General features: G+C 50.9%; 2 protein-coding genes across 2 annotated transcripts; one reads left to right on the top strand and one right to left on the bottom strand.

Annotated features, from left to right (window-relative positions):
* The first annotated feature begins 817 nt into the window (after positions 1 to 817).
* VPS37D (VPS37D subunit of ESCRT-I) lies at positions 818 to 14,791 on the top strand. The gene is made up of 4 exons (XM_083480836.1): positions 818 to 1,016; positions 5,150 to 5,321; positions 8,136 to 8,218; positions 9,156 to 14,791. The coding sequence occupies exons 1-4, from the start codon at positions 888 to 890 to the stop codon at positions 9,657 to 9,659; spliced, it is 888 nt and encodes a 295-aa protein (XP_083336962.1). The 5' UTR covers positions 818 to 887; the 3' UTR covers positions 9,660 to 14,791.
* Positions 14,792 to 21,204: 6,413 nt separating this feature from the next.
* On the bottom strand, positions 21,205 to 22,935 carry DNAJC30 (DnaJ heat shock protein family (Hsp40) member C30). The gene has a single exon (XM_083479464.1). It carries the CDS (start codon positions 22,823 to 22,825, stop codon positions 22,154 to 22,156), a length of 672 nt encoding a protein of 223 aa, XP_083335590.1. The 5' UTR covers positions 22,826 to 22,935; the 3' UTR covers positions 21,205 to 22,153.
* Positions 22,936 to 23,319: the final 384 nt, after the last annotated feature.

Here is a 23,319-nt window from a genome sequence, read left to right as displayed (position 1 = left end):
ACACCAGCTAGGTCAAGCCAAATGTCCAACGTCAAACAAATGCCCACTGTAATCCTCCTTACAGCGACCCTGAGAAGCTGCTCCATCTTGCAGCTACAGGGAGGAATTGGGGTTGAGATTCTGGCCACCGACCTACAACTCAGTTCCTAGTCTTCATTTTGCAGTATTATTATTTTCTCCAAAGAGGTCACAAGGAGAGCTGTGTAGCCGGATGAAGCCAAAAGGCCAATCTATCGAGAATCCTATTCCCACAGTGACCCACCAGTCCTCAGTGTTTTGGGGAGAGTTGAGAGAAAGCACACTTGACATGCTCAAAAGCTCATTTTGTCAAAGCTGCAGGAGCCCCGCCCCCTTTCTCCTACTTTCCCCCGTGGGAAGAGGACTGAAAGGCACCCTTAGGGTAGTCAGAAGCTCCTCCTTGTTGAGATGTGATCAGATGCTCGGAGAGGATATAGTTTTGTTAAATGACACTACTGATTTCACTTCAGACGCCAAGGCAGCAGAAACCCCGCCCCCTTTTTCTTGCTCTCCCGCTGGGAGGCTGAGAGAAAGCACTCTTAACATGCTCAGAATCTCCTGCTTAAGATACCAAGGCAGCAAAGGACCCGTCCCCTTTAGGCGACCCCCCCTTCCCGCTGTTTTGCGAGGAGGGGGGCTGCTTTAAAGCTTTCCCTCCCCCGCCCGCCCCTTCTTCCTCCTGCCGCGCCCACCGCCTTTTTTCCATACCGGGAAAGCGTCGTCGGCGTCGGCGTCCCCTTTAAGAGCGTCGGCGCGGCCGAGGGCGCCCCCTGGCGGCCCGCGGCGGCGCTGCAGGTGCAGGTGGAGGATCGCGCGCCTCCAGGTGCGGCCGCCGCTGCTGCTGCTCCGTCGGCTCGGCCGTCCCCACCATGGAGCGCGATCGGGGCCCGCGGGGCTCGGCGGTGGACCTGGGCTTCGGGGCGCTCAGCACCGCGCAGCTCCGCGCCCTCATGCGGGACGAGACGTGGCTGGAGCGCATCGTCAAGCTGAGCAGGAAGGTAAGCCCAGGATCGGGACCCCGAGGAGGAGAGGATCGGGCCCCTGGGAGGGAGAGGTGGGACTGGGGGGGCCGCATCCTGCCTCTTTTTTTGCACGCATCGCTTGGATAGCATGCATCGGGATGCATATCCTAGCCCCCTCCCGGTCCAAACATGTAACCGACCCCCACCCCACCCCGCCATCCATCTAATCCCCCCCCCCGCCGCCAATTAAAACACCCACAGCACACAAAGGGGGCACCGATGCCCCCATCAGGCCTGCCACTGCCCTCCTCTGGGGCCGTGCCACACACCCCAAAACCCTATTGCAGAGAAGGTGCCCGCTGATGAGGGGGGCATGGCATGGGGGGCACAGTGCCAATCCAGCCAGGCCTGTGCTTGGTGCCCAGAGACGGTGTCCAGCACCACCACTGACGGCCTTTCCACAGAGGCTTGTGGCTATGACCCCCCAAAACACCCCATGCCTATGCCCCCCAAATGTGCAATCCTGTGGGGCAAACCAGCCGCTCCCTGACTGCCTCCCAACCTGGCCGATGTGCCTCTCCATCTTAACCCCCCAATCCAATCTTGGGGGGGACCATAATGCCCCCCACTTACCTTCAAAGCTCCTACCAGGACACCCCAAACAAATTTGAGCACAGCTGCTGTTTCCTTGGCACCCCACTTCCTCAGTTACCCACCCACCCCCTACCAAAATAGATGCTACTGAGCCCTTTTGCATGTGGTTTTAATATTCTGCTGCTTCCCCAGACACCTGTCACTTGGACCCCCCCTCCCCAAAAAATTAACCGCCCCCTTGCAGCAGTTTTTGCAAAGGCTCCTTCTTTGTTATCTCTATGCCACTGGCGATACCAGTTGAGGGTCGAGGTGTGTGTGTGAGAGAGAGGCTGCAAGGGCCTGGATGCTTTGTCTGGGTGGGTGGGGAGCTTCCATCCTGGGGTGCCCCCTCCCTCCCCTCCAAAACCAGCCCCAATGCTCACAATCGCAAACCCACGCACCCTCCCCCCACACCCCTGTCTGTTTTGTTTTTCTGTACCCTTAGGAAGGGAGTTTGGGATCCATCCAAGGCTCCCTGAATCAGCCAGAGGATTTATTTTTATTTTATTTGGGGGGTGGCTGTTGCTGTCTGTATTGTTTGCAGGGTGGGTGGGTGGGCTTGCCAAATAATTGCCAGAGCCTTTCATACATTTGGATCACGGATGGCGTAGGGTTTTGCCTTTCCGACAGAGAGCCATGGAAACAAAGGACATCCTCTTTTTTGTTTTTGGCCAACCCCTACTAAATCTAACTAGCCTCCTCCGCGTTCCAGGAATCCCCCCCCCCCGCCTCCTAATTCTGGCTCCCCAAAACCTTTACAGGCCCACTCAATTTTGTGTCCACCCCCACCCCCATCCAGACACGTCACAGACTGCTGTTGCTGTCCATTCTCCCAAGAATACGTCGGGTCTGTTTATCTCAGAAAGGCACCTTCGCCTCGCGACCCTGGGAAGCAGGAGATTCCCCCCCCCACACACACACACCGTTTCCTGGGTTTGTCCCGGGTTAACTGCTCTGGAATAACTGTTTCTCTGTGGGGTGCCCCACAGGGGTTTCAGAGGACCCCGGGACCATCCCTGTGTGGTCCCACAACTCCGCCCCACTCAGTGCCCCAGAGAAGCTCCCAAATGGGGCCCGGGTGTAGACAGGATTACACGTCGTGTGGACATTTAGCCAGGATTAAAACTGGGGTGGGTGATGCAAGGCCCTGTCTGCCCACCCTGGTTGTTGGGGGGGGACCTAAACAAAGCCTTGTAGCAGGCATCATACTTGCAATGCTATTTGAGAATTGCTTAAAGAATTGTCGCTATGTGCAGTGTGTCATCTTGGAAGAATTAGACGGGTCTTGGGGGGGGGAGTCCAGATGCCATCTTACTCTGAGGCTCAGTCAGGGCAGCAGGTTAGGCAGAGGTGGGCACCGCCGCAGTTTCTCATTGGCCCTGCTGCAAACTCAAGAGTGCTGAGTGGATCTAGCTGTTGGATATGGGTTGGTGGAGCGGAGAAGCATCCATCTCTGGCCCATCTGATGAAAGTGAATGTTGCGAGGTTCGGGAAGTTCTTCCTGCGTTGCATGGTTAAACTATGGAACTCACTTCCACAGGGGGCCACCAACTCGGGTGGCTTTTCAAGAGAATAAGACAAATTCATGGAGGATAATAAAGCTATCGAAGGCTACTCGCCATGGGGGGGGGGGCTATGCTGTGCCTCCAGAGTTGGAAACTCTGTTGCTGGAAATGGGAAGAGGGGAGAGGGCTCTTGCTTGTGGGCTTCCCATCTGGTTAGTCACTGTGAGAATGGGATGCTGAGCCAAATGGGCACCCTTTGGCCTGATCCAGGCCTCCTCTTGTGTCTGTTAAGCACATGTATCTGGTTTCTTCCATGCAGGGGCTCCGAAGCCACTGTTGCTTGCCTGAGCCATGAGAGCTTAAAGTTTCAGAAACAGGAGCCTTAAAGACCCCAAAATGTTGGGCAAGGACAGGAGAGAGCTGGGAGCCTGCTCTAAGGAGAGATGTTATCATTGTCTGTGACACTTGCGATAGTCAGCTGTTTAGAATCTAAACTTTAGTTGCCTTGTGGCACAGAGACATTCTCTCTGGTTATCCTTGTAAAGTCGCAGCTTGCTTCTTATCCCCACATTGCAGATGGGAAAACTGAGGCTGAGTGGTAATTGTTTACCCAAAGGCACCACCAAGTGAGTTCATGGGTGTTAGATATAAATCCTCTCTGTTCACAGTTTTAGCCATACTGCATGGTTCGTCTTCCTGTTGTTTTATAATTAAGTTTATTAGTTTACTCCTCCATCCATCCTCTCCCCCACTACCCCCCTGTGGGCTCTCTGTTATGAAGCAGGGCCTTTGTACTGGTGGCTCCACTGCTCTAGAGCTTGGCTCTCCCTGTCTGTGAAAGGGAGCCCTTGTTTCTTTCAGCTTTGAATTGTTTTGGTCACCAGCATATTACAAAAACCTACTTGACGTCTGCAGACTGTGTTTGTCAGCCATTAAAGATTGCATTCTGCTCTAGATAGGAGCTGTTTATGGCACAAAAGCTTTTAATAAGTTTAAAAACCAGTCCATCAATTTAATATCAATAACACAACACCATCAATGTGCCTGGCACTTTGAGAAGAGGTCCCTGCCTCATGGACCAAACAGTTGCACCATTTGCAAGAAACAGAGGATGGCCGAGCCACAGAAAAGGTGCCTGGTGAGCAAACAGGTAGCTCAAGCAAGTTAGTCAAGCCGCATACTGCAAAGGATTGCAAGGCCAATCCTTTGTTGTTGTTGTTGTTGTCGTTGTTGTTGTTATATTTATATCCTGCCTTTTTCCCAGACAGGGAGTCAAGGCAGCTTACACAAATTAAAACAAGACAGATAAAGCACAGAAGGCTAAAATCATATAAAAGATGATAGTTAAAAAGTAATTAAGCTCTAATAAAACAATATAAAAACAGATCTATTAAAATACAGATGTGACACTATTTAAAAGCCCTTTTCTTTAAAAACAGCCGGTTTCCCAAAAGCCTGTTGGAATGAAGCGGTCTTCACCTGCTGGCGGAAGGGCAACAAGGAGGGAGCGAGTTTGGTTTCTCTAGGGAGGGAGTTCCTCAGTCTGGGGGCAGCCACCGACAAGACCAGGCACCCCCAAACTTGGCCCTCCAGATGTTTTGGGACTACAACTCCCATCATCCCTAGCTAACAGGACCAGTGGACAGGGATGATGGGAACTGTAGTCCCAAAACATCTGGAGAGCCAAGTTTGGGGGTGCCTGGACAAGACCCTCTCCCATATCCCCACCAAGTGTGCCTGTGAGGCTGGCAGGACTGAGAGAAGAGCCTCTGTATGGCTTCCCCCATCCTGCACACCAGCTAGACTAGTAGCCGAAACAACCAAACTCAGCCTCACCCACCTACCCGAAAATATTATTCCTCCAAACGTGGAGGCAGAGCATAAGCCATCCTGTCAAATAGCCACCAATAGCTTTATTCTCCTCTGTGAATTTATCCAGTCCTTTTTAAAAGCCATCCAAGTTGGTGGCCAGCCCTGCGTCTTCCTGTGGGAGGGAGTTCCACAGTTTAACGCTGTGTCTGTCTGTTGCAGTTCCAGAACTTGCAGCTGGAACGGGAGAGGCGTCTGGCCTCCAACTATGCCTTGGCCAAGCAGAACCTGGCACTGCAACCACGGCTGGAGAACGGCAAGGCCTCCCTGGCCATCAAGTATCAGGAGCTGAGGGAACTGCGGGAGACATGCCGGGACAAGCAGCAGCGTCTGGGTGAGCCCCCTCCCCCCTCCATTTCCCAGCCTGGCAGCCATCTTTCTTTGAGCCTCGCCTGACCCCTCATTCTGGTTGTCTGCCAGCTGTGGCTCTCTGCACGGAAGGGAAATTCTGCACATGCTTTTGTGACTTATTTGCTGTTTATTTCCTAATGCTTCTAAACCGCCTCCTTGTAGAAAACCTCAGAGCTGTTTGCAAAAAGAGTAAAACTGTAAGATTATTAATAAAAACCGCTAAGACATTAAAATTAAAATAAAACCAGCAACAAACTAAAAACACACCAACACTGTAAACAACTGACCAGGCTCGGTTAAACAAAAAATGTGTTTAGCAGGGGAAAGAGTGATGTCAATAGGCAGGGAGTTCCAAAGGGTAGGAATTTGAGTTGGGCTCCAGGCTGGGCTTTGTCGGACTGGTGTGTCCCATGAGCAGGGCTGCCAGACCTCCAGGGCTCACCTGAAGTCTGCAGGTTGGTCTGGCCCAGGTGGCAGGGGAAGCTGGCTGCAAATTATTGCATAGATTCTCTAGGGTGGGAGTCTGCCCTCCTGCCCTTCCTCCTCCCCTCTCCCAATTAACCTCCATCTCCAGGGCTCAGTGGAAGGAGGGAGTGCAGAGGAAGACCCACCAGGGGCTGCCTCCTGTGATATCACCCTAAGTCTCAGCTTTGGGCCCTGAAATCTCAGCTTCTGGGATGCTCCTGACCCGGTGACCCTATCCTTGAGCCACGCTGGCATCCTAGAATAGCATGTCATAGCCTCTTCCTATACCCCCATCCACCATGCCATGCCCTAGGATAGAAGCTTCCTGTTGTTGTTAATTGCCCACCCATCACCCTAAGGTCCCAAGGTGGCGTACAGCATTGAAACACAGTATTAAAAACAATTAAAAACAACATTCAACCATAAAATTAAGGTGGTTCCTAAAACCATAAACCTCAAGGGTCAAAAGGACCTTTTTGGTGGTGGCTCCCCACTTGTGCGAAGCTCTCCGCAGGAGACTTGACTGGCACCGCCTCAACATACACAAAACATTTCTTTTCTGCCTGACCTTTGGCTGTGAATTCTCTGTGGCCGCCTTCCGTGGGTGGGATGTTTTATCCTTGCGTTTTAAAAAGATGAACACGTTTTAGATTTTTCTCTGTGTTTTGTCCTGGGCTAGTTTAAACGTATGTGGGCTTTTTTATTGACTTAAGTCACTTTAAAACAAAAAACAAAACAACCCTCCAAGTTTAATAAGTAATAATAAATATTGATAGCCATGCCAGCTGCAGAGAGAAGAAGGGACTTGGGATCCAGAATATCTGGTTGGGGAAGTCTGGAGTATGCAGTGTGGCTTAGCAGGAGAGCCCCATACTTTTACAAGACAGCTATTCTTTTGGCTTAAAGTGTGAAAGAGACAAAAATGGCATTAAGCACTCCTGTATGTATGCAAACACCTGGCATTCTGAATTGGGCTGTGGACCAGTAGCCCCCAACACATCCTACAAGTATGCTGTAATTCCCATTAGCACAGCTGCATGAGACCCAATTGCTTGTGTGGAGTCACTCTTGGACCGAAATGATGGGGCATTGAGGTCACCCCTCCAGGAACCTTCCCCTTTTATTTGTTCATTTGAGAAACTGCATTTATTTACCACTATATATCATTTTTAAAATAAAAAACACACACAATCAAAGCAGTGTTCAACAATAAAACCATAAAAAGGTTAGAAACAGACAGCAGTCAACCAGTGAGGAAGGATGCATTTACAATTGCCTGCGAAGTATTGGCAGAATAGAATAGTTTCCAGCAGGTGTTTAGATGCCGGCACAGAAGGCGCCTGCTGAATCTCTAACGGCAGGGAGTTCCACAGGACACCAAAGTTTCGGTTTCTCGTTGTTGTCAAACAAGCATCACCAACCCGGGGAATGGCCAGCGATGTTCCTGCAGATAATCTCAGTGATCAAGTTGGGATGTGAGTGTTCAGGCAGTCCCTGGTCAGGAAGGGAATCTTCCAAAAGCAATTTGCAAGCCCCCATGTCACAACAGAAACTACAATGCAATTTAAGGAGGAGGGCGGGAAAACATCAAAACAAAGCATTTTATTCAGGACTAGCAACTTGCCCATCCTACTAGTTCTGTACACTAAACTTTTGCCAACCTGGTGTCCTCCAGAAGTTTGGGACTATGGCCAGATTCACCCCATACATTTAGTGGACTGTGATACCATGTTGAACAGTCATGGTTTCCCCCAAAGAATTCTGGGAAGTGCTGTTTGTTTAGGGTGCTGAGAACAGTTAGGAGGCCCTTATTCCCCTCCCAGAGCTACAATTCCCAGCGTGGTTTTACAATCCCTCTTCCCCAGGAAGGCTGCCAGGGGGTCAATCCCTGATGTCTCCAGGTAGCAGGCTGGGAGAGATGCCTTTCTGAAATCCTGGAGGGCAGCTGCCCATCAGAGCAGACAGCCTAGAGGTAGATGGACCAGTGAGTCCAACACTGTAAAGGCGGCTTGTATTCATCATTATATTTTATTATTTGTATGCCAGCTATCTGACTGGGTTGCCCCAGCCACTCTGTCGGCTCCCAACAAACTGAAACATCCGACACAGTAAAACATCAAACATTAAAAACCTTGAGGACTAGGAACTTACCACGATGGTAGATCACCTGTTATTTTGCTGACCCGGACTAATGTTCCGTTTCCTAGAGCAGGATGGAGAAGGAAGGTGAAGCCCCGATGGCGCCTTGGGATTAAACCCTGCTTGGTGGGAGGGAAGAGTGGGGACATGGGGAAGGAGTGTCTGCGACTGAGGCTGCTTTTTTGCCTGGCAGGGGCCTGCATGGCCAAGTGGACCCCCGAGAATGCAGTGAGCAGGCTGCAAGCTGAGCTGGACGGCGTGGAGGCCAAGGTGGAGGTGAGTTGCCATGAGGGGGGGGGGCTAGTAGTGAGGGGAAACACCCACACTGAAGTGCGTATGGCTGCCTGCCCCACAAAACTGTGTTGTAGGGTTGTCAGGGAGTCCATCAGCTGGGGGCACCAGAGCCCAATAAGCCAAGTTTTCTGCTCAGCCTCATCCTCCCTGCTGAGTTCTGCGAGAGGAGGAGGAAACTCCTTGGGTGTTTTTGCCACGGTGGGCAATGCCCTTTAACCTTGACGGCTGAGATCACAGAACCATAGAACAGTGCAGGGATCACAGCACAGATGGGGGTGTGTGAAGGTTTGCAAAAACAACCTCCCCTGCAGAGGTTTATCATTTATTTTTAAATGAAATTTGTATACCACCCTTCACCTTCACATCTCAGGGCGGTTTGCAACCTAAAATTGCAATACAGTCGTACCTTGGATCCCGAACACCTTGCGAGTTGAACGTTTTGGCTCCTGAACGCCACAAACCCGGAAGTGAGTGTTCCGGTTTGCAAACGTTCTTTGGAACCCAAACGTCTGTCGCAGCTTCCAATTGGCTGCAGGAGCCGCACTTTGGTTTCTGAACGTTTTGGAAGTCGAACGGACTTTCAGAACGGATTCTGTTCAACTTCCAAGGTACCACTGTATAAGATTTGCGTTCGTTGTCCCACCCACTTTTGCTCCTGGCTCCGCCCACCACTTGCACGCGAAGGTGTCTAAGAAGGGAACATGGCATTGAGCTGAACAGGGTTCCCTGTCCCTGACCTCTCTGTATAAATTGGGCCCTGCAGGTTTCACTTTCCCCTCTTCACTTTAATATCATAAATGGGGTCCGAGGGTCATCTAGTCCAACCCGCTTAAAGGAGGGGGTGAGAGGGGCGGAAGGCCCTCCAGAGGCTTGCTTGAATTCTCCCATTCCTTCCTCCCCCTGCCCTGTTTATTTCCAGGAGCAGATGGAGCAGTTTCTCTGCTGGGACCTCCCCGTGGAGACCTTTGTGGAGTCTTTCCAGCACGCCCGAATGCTCTCCCACCTGCGCCGCACCCAGCTGGAGAAGCTGCAGAGTGCCCTCAAACTGGAGAAACTGGAGAAGGCCAAGGACAAGCCCAGCCCCGGCAGCGAGGAGCCGCCCGCCGTCTCCCCCGCCCTCCCAGTGCCAGCGCCAGCTCCGCCTCCGCCACCACCTTCGGCCCAAGCCCCTCCTCCAGCGCCAAACGGGCCGCCCCCCAAGGTCTTCCAGCTGCGCTTGGCGCCAGCGTTCCTCATCCCCTCGGAGGCCGTGCTCCCCATCCCGGTGGGCACCGGCCCCCAAAAGTGCTGCCTGCCGGCCCTGGCCACCTCGCACCCTGCTGCTCCCTTTGTGAGCTCGCCCTTGAGCCTGATTGGACACATCCACCTGGCGCAGGCCCACCTGCCTCCCCAGCAGAAGAAGAAGGAGCCGCCACACCGGTAGCCGACCGCAGCTGACGGACCGTTTTTACCGGAGCCTCCGTCGCGAGACGAGACGGGCCAGGGTCCGGGGCGCGGCGCCGCCAGCACCCCCCGACCTGCCGACCACTCTGCCCGCCCAGACTTGCCCGGAGCTGGGGCGTTGGGGTGGGGCAGGACTATGGCAGCTACAGGGGGGTGTCCTATATGATTTAGACGCTTGGCGCTGTCTCTGTCTCCCATCTCTTGGGGCTGCCTGGCCGGCTGGGGCTATCAAACGTTATTGTAAGTATAGGTGCCGGAGGGCCGGGGAGGGGGGCTGCCCTCCCCCATCATTTAGAAATAAGGGAAAGTCTATATTTAGCTCCACCCCTCTCCTTTTTTGTGGGGTGGCCCTATGACCATTCTGCACCCATTCGATGCCAGAAAGAGCATAGGAGCCAACTCTCGGGGGCCGAGGTCCCTTCGTCGTCGTCCCCATAAAATATTTGAGGGGGCCCCCCAAAGTTGATAGGCATTGCCATTTAAATGGTGTGCGTGTGCCGCGTCTTGTGATCGATTATGCGGGGCGGGATTTACCTGAGCCCCCCGATATTTTATTCCATTTGGCACCCCTGAGAGAGAGAGAGGCTTGCAGGCTGCCCCCCATCCTGCTTTGAGGCGGCTGACTCTGGGTGGGAACGCCTGTCCTCCAGACCCAGCCCACAAACAGAACTTCCCCTATAGCACAAGTGACTCCATTTTGGAAGCCAGAGGAAAAGACCAAGAAAAGGGGTAGAGTAGAGCACATTTGGGATGGGGGTGTGGGGTGAAGGGAGTTGGGCACAGGCAGATATTCTGTTGGCGGGGTTTGTTGTTGTTTTTTCTGAGCCAAAAGCTGAATTCTCCTTCTCCCCCTCGCCTCCTCACAATAATTTGTATGTTGGGAGTGAGGGGGGGCGGGGCGGCTTCTGAGGTAGAACTGGGAGGGCTAATTTGGGAGGTTGGGGGGCAAGGGCTGAGGTTGCGAAGCACAGGGTAGGACATGAAGCCCAAAGTTAGGCCACGGCTAGAGGATGGGTTTGTGGAACCAGCACACACGGATTCAACAGGGTATGGGGTGTGGGGCTCAGCCAGGGTCTGGGGCGGGGTGGGGGGGCGGGGCGGGGTGGAATTTGTCTTTCCGGAAGACGTAGGGCTGAGTGACACACACACACAAAACTGGGGCGGGGTGGGCCAGGTGAGGATGTATTTTTGAGCCGTTTTAACTTGAATGTCCTTGCAAAAATTTGAATTGTCAGGAACGGGGGGAGGCTGCAGCGAGAAGGAGGATTGAACCAGAAAACTTATTTGTGTTTTTTTAAAAAAAAAAATCCAGAGAGTCTCAAGTGCTCCCTCATGGAAGAGGTGGTTTCTGTGTCTCTGCATGAGTCACTGGCCCGGTTTTCTTCTCTTATTCAGCCTCCTCAGGAGCTGGTACAAGTGAGTCATTCAGTCACTGCCGAGGGAACCAGAAAGCAGTATTCTGACCTGTCAGCAGATGAGGCTGCCTGCCGCTTCTCTGCATGAGCAATTTGTATGAAGTGTCTCGAAAAACGTTCTTAAAAAGAGCGAAACAAATCTCGAAATTTGCGTTCAGCTGTCAAAAGGTCCCCACTTTTTGTTGACGGGTGGTGAGATTTTTATTTCAGCTCTTGCAGATGGGGCATGCCCTGTCGTCTGGAGACAGACAGCTGGGGTGGGTAAGGATGAGTGCAGCTGTTGCGCCTCTGACTGTGCCGGTCCTGGTATAGAAAGAGCGTTTGGGGTGTCCCTGGGTAAGCTGGTGAGAAAGGTTCGGCTGTGAGAGATGACTGTGGGGAGCCTGCTCAGGCAGGGGACGACTTTTCCCCTCTCCCATGGGGTATGACGTCCCTGTGACTGATCCCACTTTGGGAGAGGAGGACGGCAGCGCCCTCCACCTCTGGCTGGTTGCTGGGGTAATTGTGTAGCAAGAGGGATTGTGTACCAGGGCAGCCCCTCCAATCCGGCGCTGAGCCCCTGATGCAGGGAGCCAGGCGGTCTGGGACAGTGAGAGGAAGACAGCAGCTGTCAGCTGAGCTGGAGGCCTGGAAGAACCATCTTTCTTTGCTTGAACCCAGGCAGGAGCATGGCACAGCAGCTATGATGAAGGGAATGCACTCTGCACACGCTCAGAGGCACTGTCAGCATTCCACAGGTCCCTATGCTGAAAGCACATCCAGTTGCTTTGCCTTGCTAGATTACTCCGGTTCAAATGAACCCCTGGCCAGCCTAGTCTTCCTTCTACACTGTATGATCCCTGACCCGCCTCACTGCTGCAGCCGCCAGGTTCTCCAGTCACAGAGTCATTACAACCACCTATTTTCCCTCCGCAAGGAACGGCTGCAAAATCCAGTTCCTGGAGGAGGAAATGTAGAGGATTGGGCCCTGAGGGGCTGTGATTCAGGACCATCTGAAACCACCACCCCCCACTCTAGAGGGCATATTCCAGGGAGCTGAAATGAAACGCCGATTTAATTTTCATAAAATTTATCCTCCGCTTGATTGTAAGAAAAACCTTGAAGTGGTTTACAGTGTTTGATGAGGTCTGAATCCCAAATGTCAAGCTTGGTGGAATTTGGCAGAAGCAAAGCCAGTTTGCAAAAATAAACGGGTGGGGGCTGAATTATTGGTAGGAAATGGAATCATAGAATGGAAGAGTTGGAAGGGACCAGAATAGGGGAGCTTGTAGCCCTCCAGACGGAGCCAGATGCCGGCTCCCATCATCATCGTCCCTGACTACTGGTCATGCTGGCTGCTGGGAGTTTGACTCTAGCATCCAGGGGGCACCAGGTTGGCAGGCTTATATCATGGCACTCCGGAGGGTCCCCCTCCCTGGCTTTGCAGTAGTTATGGTGGCCCCTGATCTTGAATGCTGTAATTGTCAGGACTGATAAAAGATAGTCCTTTTTTGTGCAGTGCAAGGTTGAACTGTGGAACTCCCTGCTGCAGTGATGGCCAGCAGCCTAGATGACTTTAAAAGAGCATTAGACAAATTCATGGAGGAGGAGGAGGACCACTGATGACTACTAACCATTATAGCTAGCTAGGGTTTCTGCAGTTAGAGGGCCAGGAATGCTTCTAAGTACCGATTACTGGAAATCCCAGGAGGGGGAGAGTCTCTCAGGTCCTGCTTGCAGGTTTTCCATAGGCATCTATTTGGCCCCTCTAAAATAAAAGGCTGATGGGCTAGAAGGGCCAATGGCTTGATCCAGCAGCCTCTTCTTAGGTTCCTGTGTTGTTAGACTTCATCTCCCTTCATCCCTGGCCAATGGCTATGCTCTCTAGGCCTAGTGGGAGTCTAACAACACCCAGAGGAAGGCCACAGATGTTGGCCCTCCACCCTGGTTTTATAGGCTGGCTCTCTGAAACCTGCTAGTCCAGAGCCCTGCTGGATCAGGCTGAAAGTCCACAGCATTCAGCATTCTGTTTCCACTAGCAGCCAATCAGATGCCTTTAGGAGGCCCACAACAGAATTCCCGGCTGGTCATTTCCAGTGGGACAACTACAACTCAGAGGCAGACTACTCCTGAACCTGGAATGTCTCTTCAGCTGTTGTGACGAATGGCTGACGATATACCTCTCCATCCATGAATTTGCCCAAACTCATGTTTTAACTGGAAATGTAACAGAGGGTGTTGCTTTAGAATATCCGGGGGGTGGGGGGCAGGATGGCTCCATTTGCAGAGGAAATCTGACATTCCAAAATTTGTCTGAAACCTTCTAAGTTGTCTGAGCTCCCAAGGAAGGAGAGGAGGAAAGCAGAGGGCCATTGGGCAATTATATTTTAATTCATTTAAATGCATGCAAATGTAACGCGGCTGGTTTTCTAGCATTGATACAGAACAGTTTTCCTATTTGATGGCTAGGTTAAAAAATATATACAACCACCTGGGTTGAGCTTTGAAAGAGCCCCACATCCTGGTTTTGGGGGGGTAGGTGGGTGATAATGTATTTCCACCTATATCCAGAAACAGACCCCCCCCCCCAAAAAAAGACCTCACTTTCCTGAGAAAGCCTAGTGGCCTCGTTCTTGGAATATAATTTTGCTGATTTGATTTTTTTCTGCAAGATTTGAGAAACGGGGGGTGGGGGAGGAGAGGAAGGGGCAGTTTCCTGGGGTTCTCCCCGTCTCCGAAACATCAACTGAACTTTCTTGACACTCTCCCCACCCCCCACCCCATTACAAGCCAGAACCTCTCTCTTTCAGGATCCACTGCAAAACTTTCCATGTGTGTCAGGGGTTGGGTGGGTGGGTGGGTGGGGGTCTTTAAATATTCCCACGGTCTCAATCCGATTCCGGCAGCTTCAAGGTAGACCCCATGCTGTCTTTGTGGACGTTTTCTTTTCCATGTAATGTTTTTGGAAAAATAAGTGTGGAAACAAGTATATAAATATAAATATATTCTTTGGAATAAATCGAAGGAATACATTTCTGCCAGCGGCGTTTTCAACTGCAGGGGTCATCTGCATTCTAGAGACATTGAAGTATGCGGGCGGGCAAGAGACCAGCATCATGGTGGAAACAATGAGATTTTCATAGAACTGTCAAGTTGGAAGGGACCCAAGGATCATCTAGTCCAACCCTTCAGTGCAATTTGTTTTCCAGTTGGCACATGAAAATTTGGAGGATGTGCCCATTAAGTCACAATGCTCTGTGGTCTCCGAACGTAGCCACAGTGGCCATGCATAGTTGCCTATTTAAGTTCATGCCTATCTCTTAAATCGATGGTTGCAGACCTGCTAACAATGGCAGTCATTGCAATGTGCTGGGCATGTTGGTTGCTAAGCATGCAGATAGGTCTGAGAACAGGCTGAAGATTGGAGGAGTGGCTGCTGATGTCACAAAAGCACTAAGGGCTACTTGGTACAGAATCTTATGAGGAACAATTGAGGGAGTTGGTGAAGTTTAACCTGGAGAAGACCAAGAGGTGATATGAAAGCCGTCTTCAGCTATCTTAAAGAGGGTCAAATGGAAAACAACAACACTGAACACCAGCTGTATTTGCTGGGTTGATTTCTCTTCCGGATATGAGACGAATAGGTGGTCTGCTGAGACCTGAACATGAGTCAACAGCGTGATGCAGCAGCAAAAAAAGCTAATGTAATTCTAGGCTGTATCAACAGAAATCTAGAGTCTCGATCAAGGGAAATGATAGTCCCACTCTGTTCTGCCTTGGTTAGACCCCACCTGGTGTCCTGTGTCTAGTTCTGGAAGGTGTGCAGAGGAGGGCAACCAAGTTGGTCATAGAATTATAGAGTTGGAAGGGACCCTACTGGACCCAGGAAGTCCTATTGATGCCCCATAGATCTGTGAGGAAAACTGGGAGAGCGGACCCTCTGGAAGTTAAGATGCTGATGGACTATGGCAGGGTATGTGTGTCTCACAGGCCCTGTGCTTTGCAACACAGCAAGCTTCCCTATAAGCAAAGTTTTAACAATTCAGACAAATGTTTAAAAGGATATTTGTTTTATTTACTTATAAAAATATTTGTATACTGTCAAAATATAGCAAAGCAGTTTACAGCAATAAAAACATAAAAGCAGATAGGAAAAGCATAACAAGTGAAAAACAAAAAAGCTAAAAACAAGCATCAGTAAATCATTGTGGAAAGATATATTCTTAATAGTCTGCACTGGCTTGGTGGAATAAAAAAGTTAACAACAGGTGTTTAAAAGTTGGCCTGCTGAGTATGTAGTGGCAGAGAGTTCCACAGGTCTTGGCTTCTCATTGTTGTCATATGAGCCCCACCAACTCTGGAAATGATCAACAGCACTCCTTCAGATGTTCTCACTGATCGAGCTGGGATATCTTAAGGGATTAGGTGATCCCCAAGGTACCCTGGACTTAATTGTCCAGGGATTTGTAAATTAATACAATATTTGAGGCTCAGTATGAAAAACCCAGGGCAGGAGGTGCTTGGGGCGACCCTAACAACACCCCTGTGAGGCAGGAAGCCAATACACGCTCTAGAGAGGAGCTGGTTCCCTGCTGTATTAAGTTCCAACGGATTGCGCCCAGGCCTTGACAAATTAGCATGGCTTGGGCCACAGGCCCAGCGCTCTCCAGGGTAGACAGTAACAGAACATTCAATCACAACAGAAATTCGCATCACCAACAGCTCCTGCAAATATAGCAGGAACAGCCGGCTGGCAGGGTGAGCGTTTGCCTCGGCATAGCACAGCCGTGTTTGCTGTTTCGGGGGAAGCACCAGACAAAATATTGGCGAGGCTCTCCCCAGTCAGACAAGCAGTGGCTGCTTCTTGGAAAGACAGAATGTTTTAAAAGATGCCCCCCCCCCCAAAAAAAAACATGAAATGTGTGTTTAATTAACAGCAAAACCTCCAGCAGATATTAAGAGCAGAAACCAGGCATCAATCAAGAAACACAAATAAGGAATTAAAGAGCAAAATAATTCAACACAATAAATACGGCCTAACATTCAGTAATAGACCGTATTTTTCGCTCTATAACACGCACCAGACCATAACACGCACGTAGTTTTTAGAGGAGGAAAACAAGGGAAAAAAATATTATAAACGAAATAGTGGATATATTATTTTTGTGGTTCATGCTGTGGCCACAGACATGTGATCTGACAGTGAGTTTAGAGTAGCCCAATGCAAAAATCCTGAGGATCCATGTGGATCCATGCTTTGTAACCATGGAGGAGGGAAGGAAGGGGAACCATGGATCCTCTGCTCACGACTGCAGCAGATCCCCCCCGCCACCCGCAGGCATTCGCTCCATAACACGCACAGACATTTCCCCTTACTTTCTAGGAGGAAAAAAGTGAGTGTTATGGTGCAAAAAATACGGTATTTTTACATCACACAAGGGCAGGGAGAGAAATGTTCAACAAGGGTATGGCCTCTGAAGAATAAAAGGATCTTTGTTGCAGACTCCTGTTCAGGTCTACTCTCAAGTGAGGGAGTAACTTCGTTCAGTGAGGAAATGTACAGTACTGCTATATTCTGTCTTGGTCAGATTCCTTTGCTCAGTTCTGGGCACCCCAGTTTAAGAAGGATATTGAGAAGCTAGGAGGTTTGCAGAGAAGGGTGACCAGGGTGATAAAGGGCCTGGAAACCAAGCCTTATGAGGAACGGTTGAGGGAATTGGGCATGTTTCGCTTGCCATTCATATATGTGTTTATGAGGTGTTAGCAGAAGGGTACACCATGCTCCTCCTAGGGTATTTGCTCCACCTTTGGTCCCCGCTTTGCACTCAGCTCTCACCTGTGGCTCATATAAGCTGTCAGCATGAAACATTGGCCATACCCCAGAAACAGTGTCAATTGGCCAGCTAAACCAGGTGAGGGTAGCCAGTAGGTCTCAAACCCTCAGTGAGTTAGGGACTTCCTTTGCATGCGAAGACATGTTCTGGTGGACTGAACAGACAAAACCAATAGTGGGTCCATACTGTCACAAGGGCAGTTTGGGGACTTGTCAACCTGGGAAGGTAACCCATCTAGGAGAAGGAAGACTGATCCTAAACTTCTGCTTCCTTATGGGATACCTGGGAGAAGAAAAGGCTAAGGCGTAAACCCTACACAAATCCGAAGTGAAGTCCCTAAGATGGTTGGATGGTGCCATGTACTCCTCCTTCCAGCAACTCCTGCAGCCAAGCTGGTGCCAAATGTCTTGTTCTGCTTTCTTTTGGACCATATCAGCGAGGCCAAGAGGGGAGATTCTTGCCATCTAGGCAGCCCAGGATCTCCATATACACTGCCCAGACTTGCGCCCTGGGGAGGTCACTTTGGTGCTGCTAATGCAGCAGTGACTTCACCCCCAGAAGCACACTCCCTTGTCTCTCAAGACAGAAGGATTCTAATGATAGATAGATAGATAGATAGATAGATAGATAGATAGATAGAGGAAGAGTTGTTGGGTAGCTCACTTTCCTTTTCACAAACTTCAAAAAAAATTCCTTGGAGAAAATGGTAGGGGGAGCTTGAATGTCATCAGTAATAATTACATACTCTGTTTCTATTGAAAATAGTTCTATGTGTGTTTGTGTATGCACACATTAAGGCTGTGGTTGTGAATAACCCCGAATAATGCTGATTTGGGTGCACAAACTCTGTTCGCCTAATGCAGCTCTGTGTGGAACCAGGGACAGAGTGGAGTTTCAGCCTTGCCTTGAGCTCCTGGTGGCTTCCCCATCAGAAATCGAGCATTGCTTGCTGGAATCATAGCTGGAGAAATAAGTTGGCTGGATCCTGTCCCGTCCCCCCCCCCACTCCCACCCCCAAGCCTTCAGGGACAGGTTATTATGCTCATGAACTAGCTGCTAAGTAACCGCTGATGGGGAGGAGGGGGTCCTCTTAGCCCCCCCAGTTGCTTAGGTTAATAGGAAATCAAACGCTTTCCCAGAGAGGGGGGGACTGGAAGGTGGGGGGAGAGAGATCTGCTTCCCATTTGCCAGTGGGTAACCCCTGGTTACAGGCAGCAGAGTCGCTGTCTCTAGGATGCCAGCCGGGCCCTGCGATTGGTGGAGAGGACCAGCCAGGCTCTCCTGCTCGCTGATGGGCCGCCCGTTGCCCTGGCAACAGCAGCATCCAGCTCCTCCTGTGTGTGAGAGAGGGATGTCTTGCTGTTCTGCAAACCTCTCCAAAGAGCCCTAGCAACTGCGATGTGCCTTCACCCGACAGTCAGGATCGTGTGGGGTGTGTCTCAGAGGACCCCCCACCCCGGGCTGAAATAAGCAGCACATACAACAAGGAGTATATACCTACTCCCTTTCTGCAGGCTCTGGGGCATGGCTGGGGGGCCTGTGGGGGGCTTCCAGGTGCTTTTATTTGGTTATTTACTATATATATATATTCTAAGGAGCTACGTACATGGTGCTCCCACACACATGCTGCATTTTATCTTCAGCACAACCCTATGAGGTAGGCCAGGCAGAAGGAGAGGGGGAGAGGGAGAGAGAGGCTGAAGGTCACCTAGTGAACTACATAGCTGAAGGTGGATGGGATTTAAACCTGGGTCTCCCTGGCTCTACATGCTAAGTCAACCTCCTTCAACTTGCATGGTCCTCGGGATGTTTTGGACTCCCAGCTCCCTTCACCATCCCATCCTGCCTGGGGCTGATGTGAGTTGTATCCAACAGTCATGAACAGACTGGCAGCCCCATCACATTTTTCTTCTTTAATTTGTGGGCTAGCTTTTGTGAACTTGGGGGACAAGAGGTCCAAAGCACTGAGGAAACCCAATCCTGGGACTTCAGGCTTCACGCTTGAAAATCAAGCTGAAACCAAAGAATTGTAGGATTAAAAAGGACCCCAATAGTCATCTAGTCCAACCCCCTGCACTGCAGGAAATACAGCGAAAGAATCCCTGAAAGATGCCAATCCAACCTGTTTAAAAACCTCCAGTGAAGGAGATTACACCACCTTCCAAGGGGGTCTGTTCCACTGTCAAACAGCTCTTACCACCAGAGGGTTCTTCCTAAGGTTTCATCAGAATTTCCTTTCCTGTTATTTGAACCCATTGGTTCAGGTCATCCCCTCTGGATCAGCAGAAAGCAGCTTGCTCCATCTTCCTCAAGCCTTCTCTTCTCCAGGCTAAACATGCCCAACTCCCTCAACTGTTCCTCGTAAGGCTGTTTCCAGACCCTTTATTCCTGCATTACAGGGGTTTGGACTAGATTACCCTTTCCAACTCTACAATGATATTATCATCTTGCTCACCCTCCTCTGCACAGAAAGCATCAGAAGCAGAACAGGAGTTATGTTGACTATTGCTTCATGCTGTTAGGAGAAGGAATTCTGACAGATGCATCTTTTCCTGCAGTGGAACTAGACTATGAGGATATACTCAAGTGTATGAAGATTAAAGTTCAATCCTCAGTAGAAACCCACGGACGATAATTCAATTTGCAGTGGGGGGTTGAAATTCGGAGGCAGGATTTGGCACAAAGGCCAGGTAGGGATTAGAGGCCAGATGCAAGGACCTGCACTTTGCAAGACCAGGATGAGGGTAGCTAATGCTGGCCCAGTGGCTAACCAGCCAAGTTCATCAGGGATAGCATTCAGCAAAGAGCTTCACTTATTTTCTGCCCAAGCCAGTCAGAATTGCATTCTTGTCTGTATGCCGCCGCCCCCCCCTCCCTAATGCTAGCTCAAGCATCTCATAGGTGTCTGAGGAAAGACCTTTGTCCAAGGAAGTGGTCCAACAATTGTAGCAGGAGTTGAAACTCCATAGCTGAAAAGGGAGATGGAGGGGGGCTATTCTGAATGGCCAAGGGATACCTGGGCTTGGAGGACAGCAGCAGCAGCAGCACCCTGAATCAGATGCAAATACTCAAATGGAATGGATGGGCTGGTTGCCTGGTGAGGTTTTCACTTAGGGAGAAATCAATATAATCATCTATATTTCTATTGGATACCTTTCATAGTTTTGTGATCCAGTTATCCTACTACCTCCCCAGCTAGCTTCAGGCTTCTTCATCAGCCACCCCCCAAAAAAACTTCTTCCTTGCCATCAACCTAACAGTGAGAAGAGCTCCCTCACCAAGCCTGGCTGAGTAAGCCACTCCCTCCTTATTTAGCTGTGGGATGACGATATCCTTTCCAAATGAAAAATCAGTTTCCTTTCACTGTCAGCTGAACAATGGTGCAAGGACCCCCTCTGCTGTACCACTCGGGAACAGCAACCCAGCGCTTGGAAAAACACAATTTCAACACAAGGGGAGTTGCTGAGCTGGACCAACCACAGCTCAGGGTGGTTGCCCTCCTCTCCTAACTTGCTTCAAAGGGAATTGCAAGAAGGAATGGTGAATGGAAAGAATATGGGGAGAAGAAGGGGGCGGGCTTCTCCCCTTCCCACAGCCTACTAAAAACTCACCTTTTACTAGAAGTCTTTGCCTGACCCACAACCTTCAACCCACCTGCAATTTCAGTGAAACCTACCCATATGTATTCAAAGAATAACATGTTAATCGAGTTTGAAGGGAGTCAAAGGGTCATCTATCCCAAACTCCTGCAATGCAGGAATAACATTCACCAAATGCTACTCTCTCCTCTCTTGGCCTTCTAAATAACCCTACACAATGTTTGCTTACTTTTACAACTCAACACCAATCAAAGGGTGGCACTGTGGTCTAAACCACAGAGCCTAGGGCTTGCCGATTGGAAGGTCAGCGGTTCAAATCCCCGCGATGGGGAGCTCCAACAGGGTGAGCTCCCGTTGTTCGGTCCCAGCTACTGCCCACCTAGCAGTTCGAAAGCACCTCAAAATGCAAGTAGATAAATAGGTACCGCTCCGGTGGGAAGGTAAACAGTGTTTCCGTGCACTGCTCTGGTTCGCCAGAAGTGGCTTAGTCATGCTGGCCACATGACCCAGAAGCTGTACACTGGCTCTCTTGGCCAGTAAAGCGAGATTAGTGCTGCAACCCCAGAGTCGTCCACGACTGGACCTAATGGTCAGGGGGCCCTTTACCTTACCAATCAAAAGAGGGGACCAGGCAGCTGTGTTTCCAAAAGCATCTAAGTGCTTCACTTTAAGACTTGGAAGGACCAGGAGACAGTTCCTAAATGTTTCTTTGTGTCTTTATACAGCATATTAAAATAAATATCATTCACATGATTGGTTTGAATCCTTTGGATATACAGATCAAAACACCGTGGCCACGTCATTACATTCCAAACTGCAAGAGTGAATCCTACAGCAGTTTACCCCATAAAAGCGTATGCATTTCCCCGAACACTATTAGAAGCCACCACAAAATCTCCAAATAATAATTTTCTTCTCTTCAGATGCATCCTTTATCAAAACAAATAGGTTTGTTAAGTGCCTAAGTTGTGGAGCAGCGTTTTTGGGCCCAAGTGCAGGGGACACTCCAATAAGTCAGCAGAAACTTTATGAAAGAAAGGTAAGGTAGACCTGAAATCCCTCCCTCCCCCACCCAGAGGAAGGATTTCAAGCTACAGAGATGACACCTGCTAACTGAAGCACCATGCTCAATACACTGACACTCATAAATATCATCCACTTCTCACAGTACAATTAGGTGTGGGAAATTAAACCCACTTGCACTTTGATCCAAATAAAACAGCTGAGGCAACCAATTCCATGCCAACAATAGTTGGATGATAGGGGTATGATTTTTAAGGCAAAGTAAAGCACGTTTTAAAGGTTTTATTATTATTGGAACTGGCATCTGGAGTCTTGCTCCCCAGCACTGTGTAGGGGGTTGGTTGGTTGGTTGGTTGGTTGGCAACACTCCAAATCCTTCTCAAATTGTTATGTTCTCTGGGTGATTACAGTGAGGCATGTAGGAAAGCAGAGATCTCTCCAAGCTTGGCCCTGGTGGGAACCCGTATCAGCCTTCATGAGGGATGCTTTTTGTACCTCTTGAAGCCAGAGCCTTTGGGGAGGACACGCTTCTCCTAGCCGGTTCTGCCTGCTCCAGGAGAAAGTCCCCCCGGAGTGGCAAGCCCAAAGTGACACCTGGCCATGCCAGCTTCTCCTCCTCCTTGCTCACTTGAAGCTGACCAGGAGGATCAGAGCTGACAAGAAAGTGATGGCGGCCAGCAACTCCTGCAGGTGCTCCCGTCGCCACATGTTTTCCATCTCGGCCTTGCGCTTCTGCATCTCCCGTCGTTTCTCGCGGATGAAGCGCTCACGCTCCAGCTGCTCCCCATAGTGGGCCTGGTAGAACTTGTCAAAGTCGAATATGGGCTTGTTGTGGGGCCACGTGGAGGCAAAGGGCTGCGTCCTGGTGGCTGAAGAGGTGGTGGTGGAGGAGGAGGACCCTGCTGTCTTGCCCGAGGGCTTCCCGGCGGTGCGCAGGTCCTCCCTGCTGAGGAGGCCGCGGTCGTACTTCCTTCGGAGGGCGACGCTGCCCAGCACCAGGTAGGCCTCGTTGACGAGGGTGAAGCGCCGCGCCGCCTCCTCGCTGCCGGCGTTGCGGTCCGGGTGGTACAGAAAAGACTGCTTGTAGTATGCCGTCTTGATCTGCGCCTGCGTGGCCCCCGAGGGGACCCCCAGCAGGGCGTACAAGTCCTGTGGACCGGAGCCTGGCCGGCCTGTGCCGCCCCCGGATTCGGTCCCCGAAAGGCCCGCCGTCTGGGGCGGGCGGGAGAGCACCGCCCGGGGCGCCCACAGCAGTGGGGCCGCCGTCCCCTTGTTCAGGCCCCTTAACAAGGCCATGGGATGCCGCCGGCTTCAGCGGCCCAACCAGGCCGCCCTTCCACGACTGACCTCCACCATCTTGGCTCGCTTCGGAGGTAAGGAGCCGGCCGGCTAGTGACGTCACAGGGCCAGGACCCAATTGGGAGGCAGTTCCTTGCTGAGAAACGGGTAGCGCCGTGGTTGCTGTTGGGCGGGATGCAGACGGACGCGTTCCTCTGCCAATAGCAGGAAAGAACGCATCACGGGCGAGGGCGGGCAAATGGCGTCATAAGGCGACGCATTTGCCCGCACAGCTGGTCGATGGAAGAGGAGGAGCGCGCAGAGTGATGGCGTTCTGGCACTCGATTGGAGGGATGCGTGGCTCGGCTATTCGCCAATGGGAAGTGGTGCGGGGGAAGGCCAGTGAGTGTTATTGGAGGGCTGTGGCGGAGGGAGGGGACGCTGGGCTACACTGCAGGGCTGTTGTAAGCCCCTCTCAGCCCACACCATAGTGGGAAACGAACTGGACTACA

This window comes from Podarcis liolepis (assembly GCF_965112155.1).
Source record: "Podarcis liolepis genome assembly, chromosome: 16".
Taxonomy (NCBI): domain Eukaryota; kingdom Metazoa; phylum Chordata; class Lepidosauria; order Squamata; family Lacertidae; genus Podarcis; species Podarcis liolepis.
This window is presented reverse-complemented; position numbering and strand designations above follow the sequence as displayed.

What these genes read in the sequence shown, in the direction of transcription:
- VPS37D (XM_083480836.1), top strand. Translation starts at nt 888, where the DNA reads ATGGAGCGCGATCGGGGCCCGCGGGGCTCGGCGGTGGACCTGGGCTTC. An exon ending in TCGTCAAGCTGAGCAGGAAG is followed by an intron (nt 1,017 to 5,149) that starts GTAAGCCCAGGA and finishes TGTCTGTTGCAG; the next exon opens with TTCCAGAACTTGCAGCTGGA. An exon ending in GGACAAGCAGCAGCGTCTGG is followed by an intron (nt 5,322 to 8,135) that starts GTGAGCCCCCTC and finishes TTTGCCTGGCAG; the next exon opens with GGGCCTGCATGGCCAAGTGG.
- DNAJC30 (XM_083479464.1), bottom strand. Translation starts at nt 22,825, where the DNA reads ATGGCCTTGTTAAGGGGCCTGAACAAGGGGACGGCGGCCCCACTGCTG.